At 39.5% G+C, this 21,376-nt stretch overlaps 1 protein-coding gene across 12 annotated transcripts in view; it reads left to right on the forward strand.

Annotated features, from left to right (window-relative positions):
• Window positions 1-21,376, forward strand: part of klhl5 (kelch-like family member 5) — a 79,791-nt gene that overhangs the window by 14,933 nt on the left and 43,482 nt on the right. For 4 of the 12 annotated variants that reach the window (XM_058749790.1, XM_058749559.1, XM_058749870.1 and 1 more), the window contains exons 2-5: window positions 7,909-7,970; window positions 8,068-8,120; window positions 8,981-9,579; window positions 13,999-14,105. The exons of 3 other annotated variants lie outside the window; for them this stretch is intronic. Coding sequence is in view for 1 of the 9 variants with exons in the window: in XM_058749212.1 (XP_058605195.1) it covers window positions 18,460-19,022 (563 nt within the window). In the remaining 8 variants the exon portion in view is untranslated. Of the gene's footprint in view, window positions 1-1,511; window positions 7,971-8,067; window positions 8,121-8,980; window positions 9,580-13,998; window positions 14,106-18,019; window positions 19,023-21,376 lie in introns of those variants that run through there. 5 more of the 12 variants (XM_058749639.1, XM_058749473.1, XM_058749295.1 and 2 more) reach the window with 5 other exon arrangements.

The following is a 21,376-nucleotide window of genomic DNA, read 5'->3' on the forward strand; positions in this document are numbered from 1 at the left end:
CAGCTCCTGCTCTTCTAGTTTCCTGCTGATCCAGTACGGCTGCCGCTAACACTGGACAGATGTGCAGCCATTATGGTTCATGTTTTCCTCCATGACAGCTCATGACTAATCTGTCCCAGCGGGCTCTGCTCTGCACTGTGTTACATACTAAAACGCTAGCTAATGTATGCGCTATTGTTCGGCACAAATTGCCAGTTTCAGTGCTTCCTGTTCAGACATACAATAGTGTTCATGGTAGTATTTTGGTTAGCTAAGGCATTGTTCCCCAAAGTTTAGCTTCTATCTTTGAAGTTGAAAGCGGTTTGTATGTAGTTTTAACCTCATGCACATCATTTGCCTGAGTGGTTTTATTTAGTGGGTCACTGCAGCAGTGGATGTACTTCGTCCTCTGGAGTCAGATTCATTCTCTCTCTCTCCCTCTCACATTCTCTCTCTCTCTCTCTCTCTGATCAATTCAGCAGGCTTTAAGGTGACCTTTGTGGAGGAATGTTGGTGTGTTTGGCCCTCTGCATTTGTTCAGTCATCAAAAAGGTGGTTCAATACAGCAGACATTTGCTCAATAGACCTTCGTTGCATTGCAATCTGAGACTCTGTGGCTTTCTTTATGAAATATCTTTATGGATTTCTTCCTTGTCAGGTTGGAGTCTAAAAATCCAGCCCTGATTATTGTCGCACAAAGGAAGACATTGGTTTTCTCAGAGCTGTATTTGTGGTTAGTACATATTCTTGGACATGCGAGCAATGGAGGTTTGAATCTGGCTTGCAGTATTAGTTTCAATATTAGTTTGCAATATTACTTTCCTATTCTTTCTCCACACATCATTTACAAAAAAGCATTGATTTGACAGTTAGTGCATCGTGCTCCACAACACTGAGCTTTGGTTCTCATTTGGCAGGAATTTGGCTTGTACATGAGGCTTTAGAGTTATTTGAATTAAAACTGAAATCACGATGTTGCTAATTAAATATGTGCTCTGCATGTATCAAACTGAAATGCTGCACTGAGTTCATTTAAATGCGAGCAGTGCATGATTTATTGTTTTCAGTGTTTCAAAGCAGCAAATGCTTCTCCATGCAAATTCCATCTCTGCTGTGTTTGGGTAATTTAAAAACATGGATTTGGGAACGCAACATGCACCAACCAGCTTCTCAAGCTTGTAATAAACGCATATAAACTAGCTGTTGTCAACAACTACTTTAGGGACTCCCTGTGTTTTTGTTTTGCCAAAATAAAAGCATTAAATAATTAAATAAATAAATAAACATACTAAAAATATACTATTCATCATCATCATCTTTGTATTAGTTTACATAATACTCATTTTTTTTTTTTTTGTGAAATATTTAAATAGTAGTAGTTCTTATTTTGTTTATTATTTTTATTTAATAATAATTTTATTGTTAATTTTATTCGATGATAATAATCATATAAAATAAAGAAAATTTTATAGTCATATTGATAAATAAAAACAATGTTGTGATGTAAATCTGTCTTTAATCTTATGGTTTTTTATGTCTTACTGAGGTAAGACGTTTAGAGTGGTCAAGGATGAATGACCACAACTATGGTTATTGATTTTTGAGAAGAAGTCTCTTCAGTCAACACACATACAGTGATGAAGACAAACTTGACTTGAGTGTGAACATAGTTGGTGATCAGTCTCTATATTAAAAAACAAAACAAAAACAGTACTACTACCTCAAGTACCGGTAGTACTTGAAGTCTGCAACCTTGAAGTCTGACAAGATGCCTCATTCATAGATTTTGATTCTAAATTCAGATTTGATCCTAAATTCCATTGGATTTAATCCTTCATCAAAAGTGAGAAACAAATCTGCATTTATAAAGGTAGAAACTGAAGTGAAAGTGTTGCGTATGCCAACCATGCATGTGTACAAACTAATTTGTAATTTACTGAAAATAGTCATACTATTACAGTCTATGCCTACCACACACATGCTTTCTGAGAGCATGCTTGAATTTTCTTGCCCGTTGATGACGAGTGCTGTAGGCCTACTTCTTCTAAAATATAAAGAGAAATCTGTGTGTTCTGACACACTGAGCTGTGGTGCTTGTGTTCGAATCCTATTCTCCACTGTTGTCTGAATAAATGTGGCAAAAAGACCACAAATAAAATGAAAACATATGTTCCATTGAAATGACTTTACATGGACGTCAGTGCTTTTATCCAAAAATGACATTTTCCAGCACCACATCCAACATATGGCATGCTTTTAGATCTCCATGTCTCATTTTCAATCCTATATGTAAATAAAGGCTCGCCGAGTTCGGTAATTGCACTATTATAAATCATTATATTGTGGTTTGTGTGTTAATTTCTTAATCGCTGGTTCCCAGTGGATTGTAGACTGAAACGCAGACAAGGGACAGATGATAAAAGATGGCAGGGAGCTGTCTAAACACACCAGTCCCTGTCAGCGCAGATGGAGGCTGAATGGCAGACTGAAAGAGGAAAGGGATTTTCTTGGCATTAAAATCTTTCTTTTCTTGGCAGACCGCTCACTTTGCTGGTTGTGAAGGTCTAGGGGCGGAAAATTGGCTTCTCAGACTCACAGATGGTCTAAGGCTCGGTCTACACATCCACACACGCACACACACATGCAAACTTTGAGTTTTTGGTACACCATTGCAGTTCTCCCCTCCTTTTTCTCTCCTCTCGTTTGCCAGTAAATGTTTGTCAGCTAATCTTGTCATCGAGTGTGTATTACACAAGCGAGTCTGTCAAAATTGCACTTGTACTGTCACGTAAGCCAAACTCACACCACAAAATTTTGACCTCTTGAGTATGTGTGTTTGAAAAAGTGTCAGCGCTGTCACTGCTCCCTCTCCATATGTTCACATGCAGAAAGCAGAGTATGAATATGCACACACATGCACACAGTGAGCCATTGAAGTCCTTGTCTCAGATTTTAATTGACAATGTGGCACTATGTTGCCAGGCAGATTGTTTCTGCACACCTGTACTATCCTTATTAATATATTTTTCTCAGCAGAGAGACACGTGAGGTCCCAGCTGACACTATTATCAGAGGAGTACTTGAAGTACTACTTCACTATACTTGAGTAACTGAATACTTTTACTCAATTGCATATCTAAGAATAATAATAATTAAATGGTACAAAGTGTATGTTTTTATGGTAAATGTCACGCAAATCTATCCTTAATCTTATTAAGAATAGCTCTGTATGTCTTACTGAGGTGAGTCATTTGGACGAGTCAAACATGAATGACCACACTATGGTCATTGATTTTTGAGAGAAAGCGTCTCTAAAGTCACACATGTAGAGATAAAGAAACTTGACTTGAGTGGAAACACAGTTGGTGATCAGTCAGCTTATGCTAATTTTGGGTTTCAGGATATTGGTCTCTTAACATCTGCTTTACTCTAGATTCTTACATAATTGAGCAAGTTAGAATTTTTGAATTAAACAATTTTGGAAGTTTATGTACCTAAGTTAGTTTAATGAGAAAACCTGTTGTGTGTCTTGATTTCATCATTTGCATCTAAAATCAGATACTTTGTTCTACGTTTGATGACAAATGATCTTTGTGGGTTTTAAGCTGTATACAAACCCAACAGAGCAACAAGAAAAGCCTAGTAAAGTTAGTAAAGCTAATAGGCTCAGTAGTTTCTGCAGCACGAACACAAGCATGTAGTCCGCCATTGTTGTTGTTGTTGCTGTTATGTGACGTAGCAGTGTCTGACTAGGGTCGAAACGTGGGGTGATGACATCATCCTTTCACAAAATATATAGATTGGCTGTACACACGAAAACAAAAAGGTGTAGTTTTCAGATTGATCCATTCTGGCCATGGCCGTGTTATCCTAATGTGCAACATGGGCTGCAGCTCAGGGCCCCGAACACTAGGGGACCCCTGAGTTAATTCTCTTTTGCATTTTAGGGTTGCCAACCGTTCCGTATAATACAGAATCGTCCCATATTTAAGGCATCAGTTTGTCCCGTATTTGCAGACATACGCCGTATGACCACCTAGACCTAACAAATAACAAATACATTTTTCTTTTTCCAAATCATTGTTTGGATTGCAAATGCAGTTGAATCTTCTGCCGCCTAGTCGCTCTTGCTTCACAGCGTGTGGGACTCGTGTTTTGATTTCTTCAAATCAGTTTGGTCGAATGCAAAGACATCATTATTGATCGTAAGCAGAACATCCAGCTAGAAAACACACTATATACCTTTTACTATTTGCAATAGTTGGACTGAGGCTAGTATGGAATAACCTTCCTTTATCTGTGAAAGCTTCAAATTCTGTCTATGAGTTTAAAACTAAATTGAAATCTTCAGTTTCAACTTCAGGTGGTCCCCCCAAAGCTGCGTTAGCCCAGGGCCCCGCAAAGGCTTAACATGGCACTGACTCTGGGACCCGATTTCAAAACATAGAAGTTTCGGGCTCCCAGAACGCTGGATCCATCTGGACGAAACGCCGATATGATATAAAATTTCCACTTATACAGCTAAATGCGTCTCTGTGTGTATGGAGCCTTAGTTTGTAGCTCTGTGGTCTCAGCCTCAGACATCATGCCCACGGACCGTTGGCTGAACGTCTGATGCATATGGAACACAAAAGCGGAAACGCTTCTGGAGTTTCTAAGTCGTCATCGGATTGGTTGAAATATACGTGATTTCCGGGAGACGTGTATAAAACAAAGATGCTGTGTGGCCAAACCCCTCACGAAAGAAGAAAGCCGCCGTGTTTACAACTGTGACTACGAACGCTTATAAGGAACAGCTAAACGCTGGATTTTCAAAAGGATGTGAAATATTAAACTTTCGTGGCATAGAATCTTTAAAATACGTCCGAGAGTTTTACACACTGGTCTGTTATTGTGGCGACATTTCCACGCCCCCAAAATGTGATGCTGAACGAAACAAACTGTGATTGGTTGTTTGACATGTCGGCCTTGGCCAATAAAAGCTGCCATGGATTCCAGACCTTCAGCTGTCATTCTGAAGGTCTGGCTACGCGAGACTAGAAGCTCTGTGTCTTCTTCATTTTGTTCTCCTCATGTTTCCGGTTGTGGCTAGAAGGGATCAAGCTAAAACCGGAAGCTAACAATAAATTAAGTTTTCTACCTATTAGATTGTGTTTTATTAACATCTACTCCTACCCCAACCCTAGACCTACCCCTTACAATAATGCAAAAACAGTAATTAATGTTGTACATTGTGACAAAAATTACGCTATATTGATGTGCACAGAAACTGTATACCATCTATTCTTAATCCATGTTTCCCTGCTGCTCTGTTCCCTTGTTTGTTGGCATATTGGAGCACACCCATCTGTTTTGTTATTTCCCACGGTTACTCATGAGTTCATTGGTTCAACTCTGTATGTATAGCCTTCTCTTGTGCTTTGTCAGTCGTTTGTTTTAATGCACCAAATCAGCATATTAGAATTTCTGAAGGATCATGTGACACTGAAGACTGGAGTAATTTAAGATACCTTTTACATTTTTAAAAATCTTTTTAAAAATGTATTCACATAGAAAAATAATATATTTTAAAATAATATTTCACAGTATTACTGTTTTTACTATAATAAAAAAATTCTTAATTCTTGTAACCAAATAGAGATTTTATTTAAAAACCTTTAAAAATTTTAATTATTTCACATTTTTTGACGGACAGTGTACATTATGTAATCCCATTATCATAGTAATAAATATATACAATGCAAAAGAATGGAATTAAATCGTCTGCAGCCATACAGATAGTGAAAGAAATTGCAAATGATCGAGATGAATAGAACAAGTAAGTTGGAGACAGGGGCAGAGAAATTGAATTGCAAAGTCAGCGCTTACCTGACTGTCTCTCCCTCTTTGTCTCTCTTCACTCTCACACACATCATTCATACTCAACATTATAGTGACGCATCAGTGTGTATGCAGGTCAGACCCCAGGTGTAAATGTTCTCATTCTAGCTCTTGTGTATGCGCACTTGTTTACCTCGTGGCCGGTAGAAGAGGGGAAAACTGAATGATCTATTTATTTACAGCATGAGGCTGCAGCACTATTTATGATCCTTAAACGATAAGCTTTCGGGAGACTCGTAAAAGAGAAGTGTGTGTGAGTGGGGCTTGACTCTAGTAAGGCAAGACTGGGGACAGGAATATTTATTTATTTGTTTATGTTTAGAGGGAGAGGGGCATTGTAGGAATTCAGTAATTCAGGGTGTGCTTTATGATCTCTTGAAGATGCTCCAGGTCTTCAGGGTCTTGAGGTTTCTAGCTTGTGTATCAATTTTATTTTAAGACCTGTCTGTTTATCCCTTCTTTGATGGAAAGCAAACGGTGTCGAGATCTCCTGATCTCCAGCACTTATCTCCAGGGTCTTTAGCTCTGCTATGTGTACGGTTTATCAATACCATAAAATTTTAGCTGTGAAATATTATGAGTCTCATCAAGGACGAATCTGTCTCCTAGGAAACATATGTGCCTTGCAAACACACACACACACACACACACACACACACACACACACACTTGTACACTCAACCACACTGTTCACACCTTACATAAACATAGTACTGTTTCAGGGCTGGTCGTATTAGATGGTTATACCGTTTTACATACTGCATTACTATATCATGGTATTTCTCCAATATAGAATACTATAAATGACAAGAATATAATTTGATACAAATACCATAACATTATGGCTTTCTAGACATACTGTATCATGTCCACATATGATGTTACTATGGAAACTTGTCTGCATTACCATTTCATGTACCGTGGTATTTACATTGAGGTAGAATACTGTGAATATCAAGAATAGCATCGAGTTACCATGGTACATGTCTAAGAAAATCCAAGACATTACCGCACACTACCATATAAATTTTAGGGTCACACTGACAAAAGTGCACATTGTTGTTACTCTAAAAAACATATTATACTTGATCCGACTTCAAATATTTACTTTTCTGTCTCTAAAGTATATTAGTTAGTTAATTGGAAGTAAAAGTAAGTTTTGTTGGTGTAATTTAAGTATTTGCTTCATATCAAATCAAAAATTTTACATTTTGTGAAACATATCGATGGCCATCTTGTTTTCCTCGCAACAAGACCGTGGCTGAGACACACTTCCACAGTATCGGTGAGTGACTATACAAATTAAATAACTTTGATTTTATTCTTACTACAGTTGATATATACAGTATGTATATGATGATTTTGTCTAAGTTAACTTGTTTACGGGTGTGTTTTGTAACACGTAACATACATGTGGCAGCACATCCGCGCATATTTCATTGGGCGGATTGCAAAGTTATTGACATGTTAGAGTGAATAAAAAAGCATGGATCAATGAAAAATAAATAGCTTGATATTTTAAAAGCTATATTAGACGCGAAACCGAACTGAAATCGTTCTTTTCAAAACGGTTCTCTGTACTCATGCACCCGCAGCGCGTGCACGAGACCCGCCCATTTGAATCGCCAAATATAGGCTATACAAAATCTGTTGAAGTTTAACATAACACAGTCGTTATGTCTTATGCGTATGTAAACTTTTGGGAGAAAATTAGATGTGAATCAATATATTGGATCCGTGCATTCAGTTTTAAAGTTAAAGCAGCTTCTGCTGTCCCTGTCCTTAATCAATCAATAAAAGAAAAACACGTGTAAGTTATGTTTAATTCATAACGTAAAGAGATTTAAAAAAAAAAAACATTTGGTTAGTTTATTCAATAGTATTTATCATTAATGTTAAGCACATTTGTATCTTTGTTCTGTTGTATTTACTGGTCCTGTTGCTTGCTCGTATAACATTAGTTCATGTGTATTACTGTTTACTTGTCTATGCTTTTATTTTCTTTTAATCCAGATGGTAATGGCTATCTATTTTTTTTTTTTTTTTTAGGAAAGCTGTTTTTAATGATTCTTCACAACAGTTTGGAGATGTAATTGAGTCGTAGGACAACTGTAAGTGCTGCTTTTTTTTTTCTTCTTGAGGCCAGTTGATATCTGCTGTACTTAATTAAAAGTCTAAGATTTTTCCATCTGTACCATAATATTACAGACCCATACTAGCCAATATCCGGACAATTCCAAAGCAATACATACATGTTCAAGGTAAGGTTCTTTAATATATTACGAAAGTGTATGAGATGATTTAATGAAAATTATGCTGTTGTTATTTAAGGTATCGATCTCAGACATTTATGTGTATACTACTATTAATTCTAATTCTTTTTCTCAAAATCTCTCACAGCAGAGAACGTGATGAGCTGTGATGCATTTTTCCATCTTAAACATATATCTAAATTACGACCTATGCTCTCAATGTCAAATGCAGAAAAATTAATTCATGCGTTCATGACCTCAAGGTTAAGATTACTGTAATGCTCTGAGTGGTTGCTCTGCGTGCTTAATAAACAAAGCTGGTTCAAAATGCAGCAGCTAGAGTTCTTACTAGAACCAGGAAGTATGACCACATTAGCCCGGTTCTGTCAACACTGCTCTGGCTCCCTATTAAACATCGTATACTGTAGATTTTAAAATCTTGCTAATTACTTATAAAGCCCTGAAATATTTAGCACCTCAGTATTTGAGTGAGCTCTTACTGCATTATAGTCCTCCATGTCCGCTGCATTCTCAAAACTCTGGCCATTTGATAATACCTAGAATATCAAAATCAACTGCGGGCGGGAGATCCTTTTCCTATTTAGCACCCAAACTCTGGAACAATCTACCTAACACTGTTCGGGAGGCAGACACACTCTGTCAGTTTAAATCTAGATTAAAGACCCATATCTTTAACCTGGCGTACACCTAATACACTAATACGCTTCTAATATTCAAATCTGTTAAAGGATTGTTAGGCTGCATTAATTAGGTCAACGAGAACCGTGAACACTTCCCATAACACCCTATGTACTTGTTACATGAATGGCATCTATGCTAATATTAGTCTGTTTCTTTCTTATTCCGAGGTCACCGTAGCCACCCGATCCAGTCCGTATCCAGATCAGATGGTCACTGCAGTCACCTGGATCCAGTCCGTATCCAGATCAGATGGTGGATCAGCACCTAGAGATGACCTCTACAGCTCTGAATGTCAGCGGAGACCAGGACACCTAGTTGAGCCCCAGAGACAGATTCCCAGTGAAGACCCTGTTTCCTTGACAGCCATCGGGACAAGACAATGGGAACCAGATCCTCCGCACAATCTGACGTTGTTGCAACCTAGAATTAAACTGCTGGTCCCGTCTGGCCAGAGGAGAACGGCACACTATTTCGACACACTATTTCCCTTTTTTAATACTGTAAAGCTGCTTTGATACAATCTGCATTGTAAAAAGCGCTATATATATGTAAATAACGGTGACTTGACTTGACTCTGCAAGTACAAGAAAAACCAGCCCTGCTTGGCAGAAAAATTAAGTTTTTTTTCTGTTGGTTTGTTTCTACAGATGGACACAGAAACTTCAAAAGTTAGGTTCACCCAAAAATGAAAATTCTGTCATTTACTCACCCTCATGTTGTTCCAAACCTGCAAGACTTTGGTTCATCTCTGAGACAAAAAATTAAGGTATTTTAATGAAGTAAATTTCTTGAGTAAATTTAATAAAATTGCTTGTAACAAAATTTCAGCTTTTTATTTAGTTTAGTCCAAAGTATAATTTTTTTCAGTCCACAAGGATGCGTTAAATTGATCAAAAGTGACAGTAAAGACATTTATAATGTTACAAAATAAACTTTATATTCATCAAATAATACTGGAAAAAGTATGACCGTGTCCACAAAAATATTAAGTAGCACAGCTGTTTTCAACATTGATAATAGATTTTTCTTGAGCATCAGATCAGCATATTAGAATGATTTCTGAAGGATCAAGTGACACGGAAGACTGAAGTAATGACTTCTGAAAATTCTGAAATAAATTACACTTTAAATTACACTAAGTTACACAGGAATAAATTACACTTTAAAATATATTCAGATAGAAAACTGCTATTTTACATTGTAATAATATTGCACAATATTGAAGTTTGTACTGTATATGTTTTTTTTTTTTGTAAGAGACTTTCAAAAACAACAACAAGAAAATAAATCTTACAGGCCCCAAACTTTTGAATGGTAGTGTACCAAAAATCTGTGGTCATGGTTAATATGTGAATTACCATATTCCATGTGCCAATTTCATTAACTCTTAGGTCGAATATGATGAATATCAGGAATACCATGCTATTGTGATGGTACAGGTGCATACCAAAAAACATCTCTTTTACATATGGTAACCCTTGTTCCCTGATGGAGGAAACGGAGGCGTTGTGCCGAGTGACCCCAGGGGTCGCTCTTGGGACCCCAAACACCTCTGACATCTTTGAGAGAAGGCCAGAAAAATTGGGTGTGCGGAATTTGCTTAGCTGGCCATGCCCTGGATATCCGGGTATAAATAGGCTAGCGTAGCATAAGAACGGCTGAAAAGTCTTGGTAGTGAATGTCGGGACAGTGACTGTTCCCTCATGAGGGAAAGGCACTACGGAGATCCCATCCTACCCAATGGGGAGGTAACATATGAAGATCCACCTATGTACTTACGAAGGAAGTACCACATAGAGAAGATTCTGAGGTGGGCTCCGCATAAGGGGAGAACTACCAAAACCCAGAATCTCTTGACAGATTGAGTGTCTGTCTTGGGGAACACTGAACCTAAGGGGCAATTCAGTGGAGAATACACACATGGGGCCGCAAGAGGAGCCACTACATGTTCGCACTAACCCAATACGAGAGTTCAGTTCGATGGAACTTACCTCGTAATGAGTTCTTATAGCAAGTTCCTCCCACGAACTTTGCTTAGTCATGTGCTGAAGTGATGGAAAGGTTGTCCAGAGTTTATGAGAAGGAACCTGAGCTGTGGTCCCCTTCCTGGGAGGGGATAGCTTGCAAGGTCACCACCTAATCCCTGAATGGGGTGGTGGTCTCAGGACAACATGAGAGTCTGTTGGCCCGAACACCAGGCATGATTCATTGATGGAGAAGGCTTGGAGATTCCCCACCCTCTTGACAGAAGTGAGCGCAGTCAGGAGGGCTGTCTTTATATCAAGGGCGCTGAACTCAACTGACTGAAGGGGCTCAAATGGATCTCTCTGTAAGGCCACATTGAGATTCCAAGAGGGGATGAGGCGTGGCCTTGGAGGGTTCAACCTCTGGGCGCCTCTGAGGAATCTGATGACCAGATTCTGCATCCCCACCGATCTGCCTTCCCCGGTGTCGTGGTTTGCTGCAATCGTGGCCACATACACATTAGGCAGACAGGTGCCTGTCCAGGCCTCCTTGGAGGAAGGAGAAGAACACAGATCCGATGCCACATCTCAGAGGGTCCAAGATTCCCCTGGGAAGAACACCAGATCACGTAAAGCACCATTTCAGGTCAAACAGCCACCTCGTAGAGGAGGGTTCTGGCCTGCATAATGGTATTTACTACTGCGGGTGAACGGTCTCTGAATTCCTCCTGGTTGCATCCAGGGACCAACTTAGAGGTTCCAGATATCTGGGCGCGAGTGCCAGATTGTGCCCTTCCCCAGGGAAAGTAAGTCCCTCCTTGGATGAATTCGCCAGGGAGGGGCTGATGCCAGGAGCCCAAGCTCTGAGAATCAAGTCCTGCTGAGCCAACAAGGGGCCACAAACAAGAGTTGTTTCCTGTCCTCCCTGACTTTGCACAGCGTCTGTGCAATGAGGCTACTGGGGAAAAATGCATACTTGCATAACCCATGGTCCTGCTGTGAGCCAGTGCGCCCGTGCCGCGGGAATCTCATTTAGGGAGAACCACAAATGGCAATGAGTGGATTCCGGCGAGGCAACAGGTCCGCCTGTGCCTGACCAAACCGACTCTCTTCAGCCTGACTTGGAAGCATCTGTTGAGACAACAATGCGACTGGGCACCTTGTTCTGAGGGCACTCCTGCCCGTAGAAACGAGATGTCCTTCCAAGGGCTGAAAAGTACTGCAACACTGTGGTGTGATGTTCACACGATGTGTGCCTAGCGCCATGTCCATCTCAGGACTCGAGTACGAAGCCAGAGCTGAAGCGGTCTCATATGTATCAGTCCCAGCAGCATGACCGTGGCTGAGGATGCTATATGCCCCAGGAGCCACTGTGTTTAAGAGGGACCACTGTTTTGTGCCTGAGAGCCCTCAAGCATTTCAGCACTGACTGAGCACGAACCTCCGAGCGGTGTGCAGTCATGCTGACCGAATTCAGTTTTATACCAAGAAAAGAGATACTCTGCACAGGGGAGAGTTTCCTCTTTTCCAAGTTGACCTGAAGTCCTAATCGGGCTAGGTGATCGAGGACCATATCCCTGTGAATGCAAACCAATTCTTGCAAATAATCTGGGATAAGCCAGTCATCAAGGTAATTGAGAATGCGAATGACCACTTCCCTGAGAGGGGCAAGGCCAGCCTCTGCGATCTCCGTGAGATGCGAGGAGACAGGGACAGCCCGAAGGGAGGAACCTTGTACTGATATGCCGGCCCCTCAAAGGGAAAACCGTAGAACCGTAGGATCTAGACATGAAAGTAAGTGTCCTTCAGGTCTATTACCACAAACCAATCCTGGTTTTCCCATCAGCTTCTGATGGCTCAAGCGCATTCTCTGATGCAGCAAGAGACAGCTCATCTTCTTTGCGAGCGTCAAATGAGAGATTAAACTTGCCCTGAGACAAGCTCTCAAACTCATTCAGCAGCTCAACCCAAAGACATGAAGCGTGAGAGGAACGAGAGGTCAACGGGGAATCCCCCAACAGAACTACTCTCGCTTCTATCATCTCTCCCCAAATGCACATCGCTGTAGCCTCATACCCGGAAGTAGAAGGACCAGAGCAGGAAGCAGTCGGGGTGACTTGCTGTCTTTTAGAAAAGAATGCGAGCCGCGAGTGCAATGTGCTTATGGCCATGTCCTCACAAACAGGACATGGACCATCTACGAACGCTGTTTCAGCGTGAGCGCAGCCCAAACACTGAATACAGCACTCTTGCCGACCGTTAGGAGAGATGTGAAATTCGCAATCAGGAGAGCAAGGATGGAAAGGAATGTTTACCGACACACAGTTCTGCCCATGAAGCACTTTAGAGAAATTGCTCTTTTAGGAGGAAATTTGCTCTTAAAGATCGCTCTCACAACACTTACCGGTTTATACACGGTATTGAGATATATAACCATTCCATATAACCCCCCATGAATATCATAGTTTTATCATGGTATATGTCCAAAACAAAAAAAACAAGGTATTCTCAGGGCACTTATGAAGAAACCATGGTAATTTTACTTTTTTTCAGTGGAATGTAAGGCTTAATATTTGGACTGTCATGCACACTTTTTTTTAAATGGCCATCCTGGGCTTGAGTTTCAACAGGATTTTCAGGCTCTTCAGTATATAAAGAAAAAGAGGAATTGTTTTTGGAGGTGGTCTGCCAGCCAGATGTGTTCAGTCTCTTAACCACAGGCCTGCAGTGGTTTACTTCAGGAAGAAATTCTTCTGTTTTAAATCCATTCCTCCGTCCATCTCCTCTGACATCTAAACCCTGCTGGCTCGGCCCACATCACCTCTATCTGCATTCAATTCCCACACTGCTTCAGCTTAAGGGAGACCAATATGAGCATCAGTAAAAGGAAGGCTGAGCAGAAGATTAAAATGTCATTGCTATGTGCAAAATGGTCCCGGTGATATTTTGGCTGATGAGTTTGGAGTGAATGGATGGTGTGTGTGTGTGTGTGTGTGTGTGTGTTTGTGTGTGTACGTCCAGATCTGTCCTATAATTTCATCCAGTGGCAGCAGAGGAAATGTGAATGCACCAGAGCAGGAAGAATGCTATTTGGAAATGAACACACTCTGAATAATAAGATGTTTGCACATATATGTGTGTATAATGTTATACTGTATGACTAAATATCCATAGTTTCAAGGAAATGTGTGTCAGATGTGTGTATTTTTTTCTCTCTTAAGGAATGAAACATTTCCTCCTACGACTGTTGCAGAAATGAATCAAAGCAATGAGACATCTAGCCTCTCAGCCCATTTCAGCCTTTGGGTTTCAGGCATGAGATTACATGGTATGTGAATGTAGTAGGTGTTGTTTGTGTGTGTGTTTCAGTGATGGATGTAGCCGAACTGAAGTGTGGAATCTGTATCATAGCATTACCTTATGAGAGAGATGACATTACAGTTATTTGAGTGTGTGTGTGTGTGTGTGTGTGATGAAAGACAGGAAATGAGGACTCTGCTGCACAACCCAGCCTGGTTGTCTGTTCTTCACACACACAAGTTTGTAGTGTCCCTGTTTAACCCTCTATTGGACAAATTATGAAAGCAGTGTTCAAAATTTAAGTGGCCGATTCAGTTTTTCTTGCATAGGATGGACACGATTATTTTTTTTCTTTGAAAAATGTAATAAGTTGGTTTTCTAGTGCAGTTTTTTTTAAACCACGGCAGAAAACAATTAGATTCACATTTGCACAACATTTATAATGCTAACAGATTTTTATAGTAAGAAAGTTGTTTATAGCAGTGGTTATCAAACAGGGACTCAGCAAACTTTCCCATAAAAGTATTAAAATCAGTAAATTATTATTAATCTAAAATATTCTAATTCTAATCTAAAATAAAACACTTAAAAAATTAGATTTAAAATGAAAACATTTCTTTTTATATTTTATTGAAGAAACCACAGTTTCAAATAATATTCTGTTAAAACAAAGTGTGTCAAGGATTAAGTATACTTTAGGAATAATTCACACAAAAATCTGTATGACTTACTTTCTTTTGTGGAACACAGAAGCATATATTCTGATGAATTTTCACAGTGCACTTACTATGAAAACATGCATATCTCACTTGTGGATGTTGCATATGTGCAGGTTTGTAGTACAGTAATCCTTCTTTTTACACCACAAGAAATGCTGAGTCATGCAATAGTTTAATTAGTCTGTCCAGCATCTCCTCCATGTGCCAGTTTATGTGATATATTTGCTGAAGAGTTTTGATTTACATGCAGGGACGATGAAAGATGAAATTAAGGGGTGGGAAAAAAGAGAGGGAGAGAAAGAGAGAAGGATTGGAGTAACCTTGAGAAAATAAGTAGGGGCCATAAAGAATAAATTGCTTAATCATCCTTCCCATCATTCAGTGATGTTTTGTGTAGTCGCACTAGCCATAAAGCTTTGTGACAGCAGTGTGTCTGTGAGTGTGTGAGTGTATTTATGATCACACATATAGAGGTTAACACTCCTGTCAGACGTGATTTCTCTAGACCTGAATCAGTGTGAAATAAAGCTTTGATCATCACAGGGTCATCACTGACTCTCTCTCAGAAGCTAGTATGACTACTGACCTGGACCTGTGTTTTCACTCACTGCAGTCTCCGTTCCAGCTGACAGGAATGCAGCATTGCTGTCAGGGAACAAAGCACTTGGGGACGGCATTAAATTCCTCCTTGTGTTAATCTCCTCCCACATACACAACTGCCACAAATACATTCCTTTAAAGTGACAGTTCACCCAAAAATTATACTAAATTATAATTCTGTCAGAATCTTTTTTTTTTACTCTCATGTTGGTGTAAATCCCTTTAACTGTCTTCTGTGGAACACGAAAGAAGATGTTTTGAAGAATGCCAATTAAAAAAAGCACAATAAAAGTAGTTCATATGACTGGTGCAATATTCAAAGCCTTCCGAAGCCATTTTGCAAAGAAAATGATTTTGTTAGCACATACTCGTACATTGTCTCTCATACTGTGCATGAATGATTTGGGATTCTGATGTAACCGAAGTAGTGAAAAATCTTTTCTTCTGTATTGTGACATACTTATAAAGTGAAATGCATTATCGTAAAAGAACAAAATGTAGGGCGGGGACATTGTGGTTGATTGGATGGATCTGAATGTGAGATTGAGGATAATTGTAAAAGTTCTGTAATTTCTAGGAATATTTCAGCATAATTTTGTGGACAAAAAACATATTGCCAATAGTGTAGTGATGTATGAAGCACAGCTCACACAGACAAAGAATAAACTTTCCAAATCAAGCAACAGCATGGCAAAATCAGATTTTTTTTTTTGTTGTTGAAAAAAATACAAAATCTATGTGAGAACATTTTGTCCCTCAGACTTAAGATCACATGGATTCCTAATGAAATGAGTAGATTTCTCTGAACAATGGTAAACAAAGGGGCGAGTTTAAATGGAAATCTAGCATACGTCACGGCACATGGACCTGGAAAGTTGCTAAAATAAATTTTATGGTGCTGCTTGTCAGGACAGGCTTTAATTGTATAGAAAAGAGCAATGTGAATATTCTCCAACACATCTAATGTGTCCTAAAGAAGAATTCCAATCAAATTTAGAACAACATGAGGACGAGTGAATAATGACAGATGATGAATGATTTTTTTAAATTTTATTTAGGGGATCTATTCCTATACCCTGCAGATTTTTCAGGCAGAGCACTTATTTCAGGCAAAAGCTATATTTGGGAAGTATTATGGGTATGATGTTCTAAAATCTGCCTCCTTTGCATTATGTGGTTTGCGTTTGGTTGCACTGATGAAAATGATTCAGCTCAGAACCAGTGATTTTCTGGGACATAATGATAAAATGAAAGAATCCTGGTCTCCGCTCCACTAGTTTACCGATGTTGTGCTGCTTGTCAGTGGCACCCAGGGCACGTGGGTCTGGCTGTGTTTATTTTATGTGCCCTTAGAGCCAACATCTGTGAATAATGTTACAAAAGCAGGCAGAAATTCCAGCTCTCTGTTGTGGTTTGCATGGCCTGAATTGAGACCAAACTCCCTACTGATCCTACTGTGAACGATTTACCCTTTCTGTCTCACAAACTGCAGATTGCCATGGGTGGTTGGCATCACATTCACTCTTGCACAGAACATAAATTAAAGACAGGTTTGTGGCCACTGGAATACTTAAGCTATAGAACCAAAACTCCTCCCTTCCTCTCTCTGTTTAATTTATTTTTCTGTTTCTTCTCAGTTTTTTTTTTAGGTACAGCATAGTCATTTATGAACTTTATGTGGCAGATGGACATCTACTTTTGCGTTGTTGTCTGCTAAAATGGAACAAAAATCTATTGACTTTAAATCTCTTTCACACTTTATAGCTCAGTTTCTCTCAATCGCATTAATTTTTCCTGCCATTAATTTCTCTCCCTCATCTTTTGCATTATTTGTCCATTGTATTTCTTGTGGATGTGTACTGTTGTGGTATTGACAAATATGTGTGTAAGAGATATTGAGCTTTAATGTGTGGTATTGATTGTGTAGAGCAGTCTGGTTTGTATTTCTATTGATTAAGTGAGTTCTAAGTAGAAAAGGCCAAGAAATCAACAGGCACTAAATGTGAGAGGGGTGTGTGTGCTCAAAATGGCAAGTTGGTGTATTTGTCATGGTACTAATTTTTAAAGTGCGGTGAAATAAAGGTTACCTTGAGATTCTGGGGGTGATGCTGGTGGAGCAGTTTTGCTGGAAACTTTGCTGATGTGCAATGCTGCAGTGCTTTACAGATTTACCATAAAAGACTGTGTGGGTGTATGATGTCACAGTAGCAGTTAATGTAGGCTTAAATATTCATTTCCTCTGGTACCTTTCGTTTTTTAAACAGATGAGGAGCTCATTATAGATTTTTATAGATCATATATAGGAATCTGCTTTTGGGAAAAAATGTAGAAAAGTTTCCCAAATTGTGGTTTTGAGAGTTGATTTAAAAAACTAAAAATGAGCTAATACAAAAAAATAAAATAAAAACATTGAAAATAAATCGCTTAACAGCTTACTATATATATATATATATATATATATATATATATGAAATATTATATTTGTTTACCTGCATGTTACCATTTGTTTAATGTTAACGCTCATAGAAGAATTTGTAAAACCTTGTAATTGTAAAGGTTTCTAAAGTAGGCTATTGATTCTTCATAACCTGTTTGATATAGACTACTCCAAATGTAATTTTCTGAAGACTTCATTGTGTATAATGATCTTATCTTATCATGTCAATGAAATAGGCTAGTCTTGTCAATAAGGTTCATTGATTTGGCATTTGGCTGACAGATGTTAGCTTGAGTATTGTCTTTATATTCATGTATGCAGGTTATTTAAAAATGTCATTACAGGTTTTACAGATTACGTGTTTGACTCTCTGTGTGCGTGTGTGTGTGTGTGAGGGTGAGGGTGAGGGAGAGTGCGAATGAGTAAGTGAGTGAGAGAGAGAGAGAGAGAGAGAGAGAGAGAGAGAGAGAGGTGTATTTCCTTCTCCCCCTCCGTACTCGGTCTCACTCTACACGTCGTCTCCGTGATCTTCGCCAGCAGTGCACGCGTGCTCCGTTACCAAGACAATCACGGATCACGAGGCTCGTCGTTCAGTCCCCGCGTCTCCCGTTACCGGAGTCTCGGGAATGTCGAATCCCAGGAAAGACTTTGACGTGAAACAGATCTTGCGCATCCGCTGGCGATGGTTCGGCCACCCCACATCTCCTCCTTCTCCCGGTAACCAGCCTTCGGGAGACCTCTTCAACAGCAGCAGCGGTGGAAGCAGTCGGGGGACCGGAGGCTCCTCATCCGGCGGTGATCAGCCCTCCCTCGGCGGCTGCAGTAACTCCAACGCCGCCGCCGGTGCCAGTTCGAGTAACGGCAACTCTTCCTCCAACATAAACAACAATCGAAAGTTTGGAGATTCGGGTCCAAATAGCGGGCACTCAGCAGCAGCAGCGGTGGTAGTTAGTGCCTCCGCGTGTCCTCGGTCCATGAGCCAGCAGGAGTGCCGGAGCTCCCCGCCGGCGCCTTGGGTCTTCCCGGTTCACTCGCGCTCCAGCGAGAGCCTGGAGCCGCTCCTAAAGCAGCAGCAGCAGAAGCAGCAGCAGCAGAAGCAGCAGCAGCAGTCCACGCGTATAAAAGACGCCCCTGCTCCTGGAGACGAGGAGAACAATAATAACGTGGAGTCTGACTCCAGCTCGTGCAGGTATGGGAAGCATCACTGGTGTGGTTCCAGTCGAGCACAGCAGGGCGCTTGTACTGAGCTGGTACCACTTCACAACAGATGCATCGCCAGCTGTTTTCTATTAAGATTAAACTATGTTACCACGAGCCCTCCCTTTTGTTTCCTCACACTCTCTCTGTGTGATAAATAGTGCATATGGTATAGTCAAATAATTAAATGAATGACAAAAACAAACATCGCTTTTTATTAGGAAAATTTTAAACTTTTAAACACTCCTAATAGATACCAGTGTGCTTGCAATTATTGCTTTCATCAATGTGGATTGCATTACAATTCTTTGTTAGTACATTAATTTTAGTGTGTAAAATGTGTAATTTATTTATAATCTATAATAGTGTAGTACAGTCTTGTAACAATTGTGCTGTTATATTTGATGTTGGAGAAATTGTCATGATGTTCAGTATACAGTGCACCAAAATATGATTTAACACAAAATAACTGGCCAGTTGATGTGATTTTTTTTTTTTTTTTTTTGCCTGATATAGTGTGTTCTGCAGTGTGACAAAATTCTTTTAGAATTATTATTCATGAAGATTTTATGATCTCATATTAATTCAAAAATTACATGCCTTGTACTTAAAAAAATGTTATTTGTCACATTGCAGGAAAATGTGACGAGCTAGTGATGGCTAAAATGATGATTTGAAATAGTGAAAACGGAAATGGTGCTAGTTATGGGAAAAACTGCACCACACCTCTGGTTTATGAGGTTGAATTGAGATAATTGATGTTATAAGAAAACAACAGCTTATTGTTTGGCTGTTGTGATACATCGAGTGTGGTGTTAATCTCTGATGAACCTCTGATTTTTTAAAAAGATTGTCCTGATGTATCTTTTCATGACAGTAAGTGGTGACCAAAGATGTCAGACCTCAAAAAGGATACAAAAGTACTGTAAATGTCTAACTCTTGGATTTTATAGGCCTATTCCAAGTCTTCTGAAGTCAAACAAAAGTGAAGAACAATGCAAATTTAAGTTATAATCTACTGCTAACCTTCTCACCTGTGAGGTATTAACATCTGAAACCAGACTGAGTCAGTGAACTGAACGGACTCAGTTTGATTCATGAGTGAATCATTAAAGACTGCGCTTCCCAAAAGCATAAGTATAGGTCCTAGCACCAATAGGCTTACAGTGATTGTGGGAAATGCAGTGATTAGATCAACTGATTCTATGAAAAGATCAGCTTGAAACGTCATTTGTTTACAAATCAGACATCCATACAAATATCATAATTGCTCCTTGGAAGACTAGATGTCAAGATTTTAAAGGTCAGTTTCACACAGTATGGCTCTGGAAGACTTGGAATGTAATACATGGCTTATTGGACCATCATGATATATGATAATGGTTTTGCCATTTTGAAGGTTGACATCTTGAATCAGTCATAATTTTCTTCGTGAAAAAGACGTTGTTCAGAATTTCTTCATTTGTATTCCACTGAAGAAAGAAAGCAACATGAGAGTTCAGAAACAATGACAGAATTTTGTTATTTTTGGTGAACTGTCAATGTGTGACAGAGAGATTTTAAACCGTGCTGCTTTTGTTGCATCATTACGACATGAAAAGCCATTATCTTACCTTTGATGCATTAGCTCACTTGCTGTATGCGTAGTAGAGTGATGTAACTTCCACTAAACACTTTTGCCTCAGTGAGGAAGTGATATGTACATAAACTGTGCGTAATTTTCCTTCACAGATCTTTAGTGTGATGAACAGCTGTGAGTCTTTTATGTGAGAATTTGATAGATGAAAACAGAAAACAGACTTGTGAGGTGTTGCAATGCTTTATGGGATTGCAAAATGCTTTATGTGATTGGAAAGAGACTGTGTACTGTATGTGCAAGCGTATCTGGCTTCCTGATCTGATACCCATTCTTGGGCTTGACGACTCATTTTGTGTCCGACGCTTAGTAATAGCCTGTAAATATGTACCAGCAGCAGTGTTTCTTGTTTGATTGTGCTGTAGATTTCATACTCTGGTACTAGCTTATGTGCGTTTACTAGGGTTTTTTGAGAGAGCAAAGGATGTGGGTCTGTCAGTGTGGTAAAGCTCTAAAAGGCACTTAGTCACTCATCGCCTTGGAGACGGTAGATTGAACCTATTGCTTCTGCTCCTTACAGTTCATACCAGGAAGAGACAACTGCACAAACACACACACGCAAAAAACTGAATCTCAAAACCGTGAGAACTCTCTTCACACTCTTATACAGAAAAAAATTGCACTCAGTAAATGGACGTCAACAATTGCAAAGAAATGGCAAGTAACACTTTGATTTAAACATGCAAATGAAAAAAACAAAAAACAACTGA

Source organism: Onychostoma macrolepis, chromosome 01 (genome assembly GCF_012432095.1).
Source record: "Onychostoma macrolepis isolate SWU-2019 chromosome 01, ASM1243209v1, whole genome shotgun sequence".
Taxonomy (NCBI): Eukaryota; Metazoa; Chordata; class Actinopteri; order Cypriniformes; family Cyprinidae; genus Onychostoma; species Onychostoma macrolepis.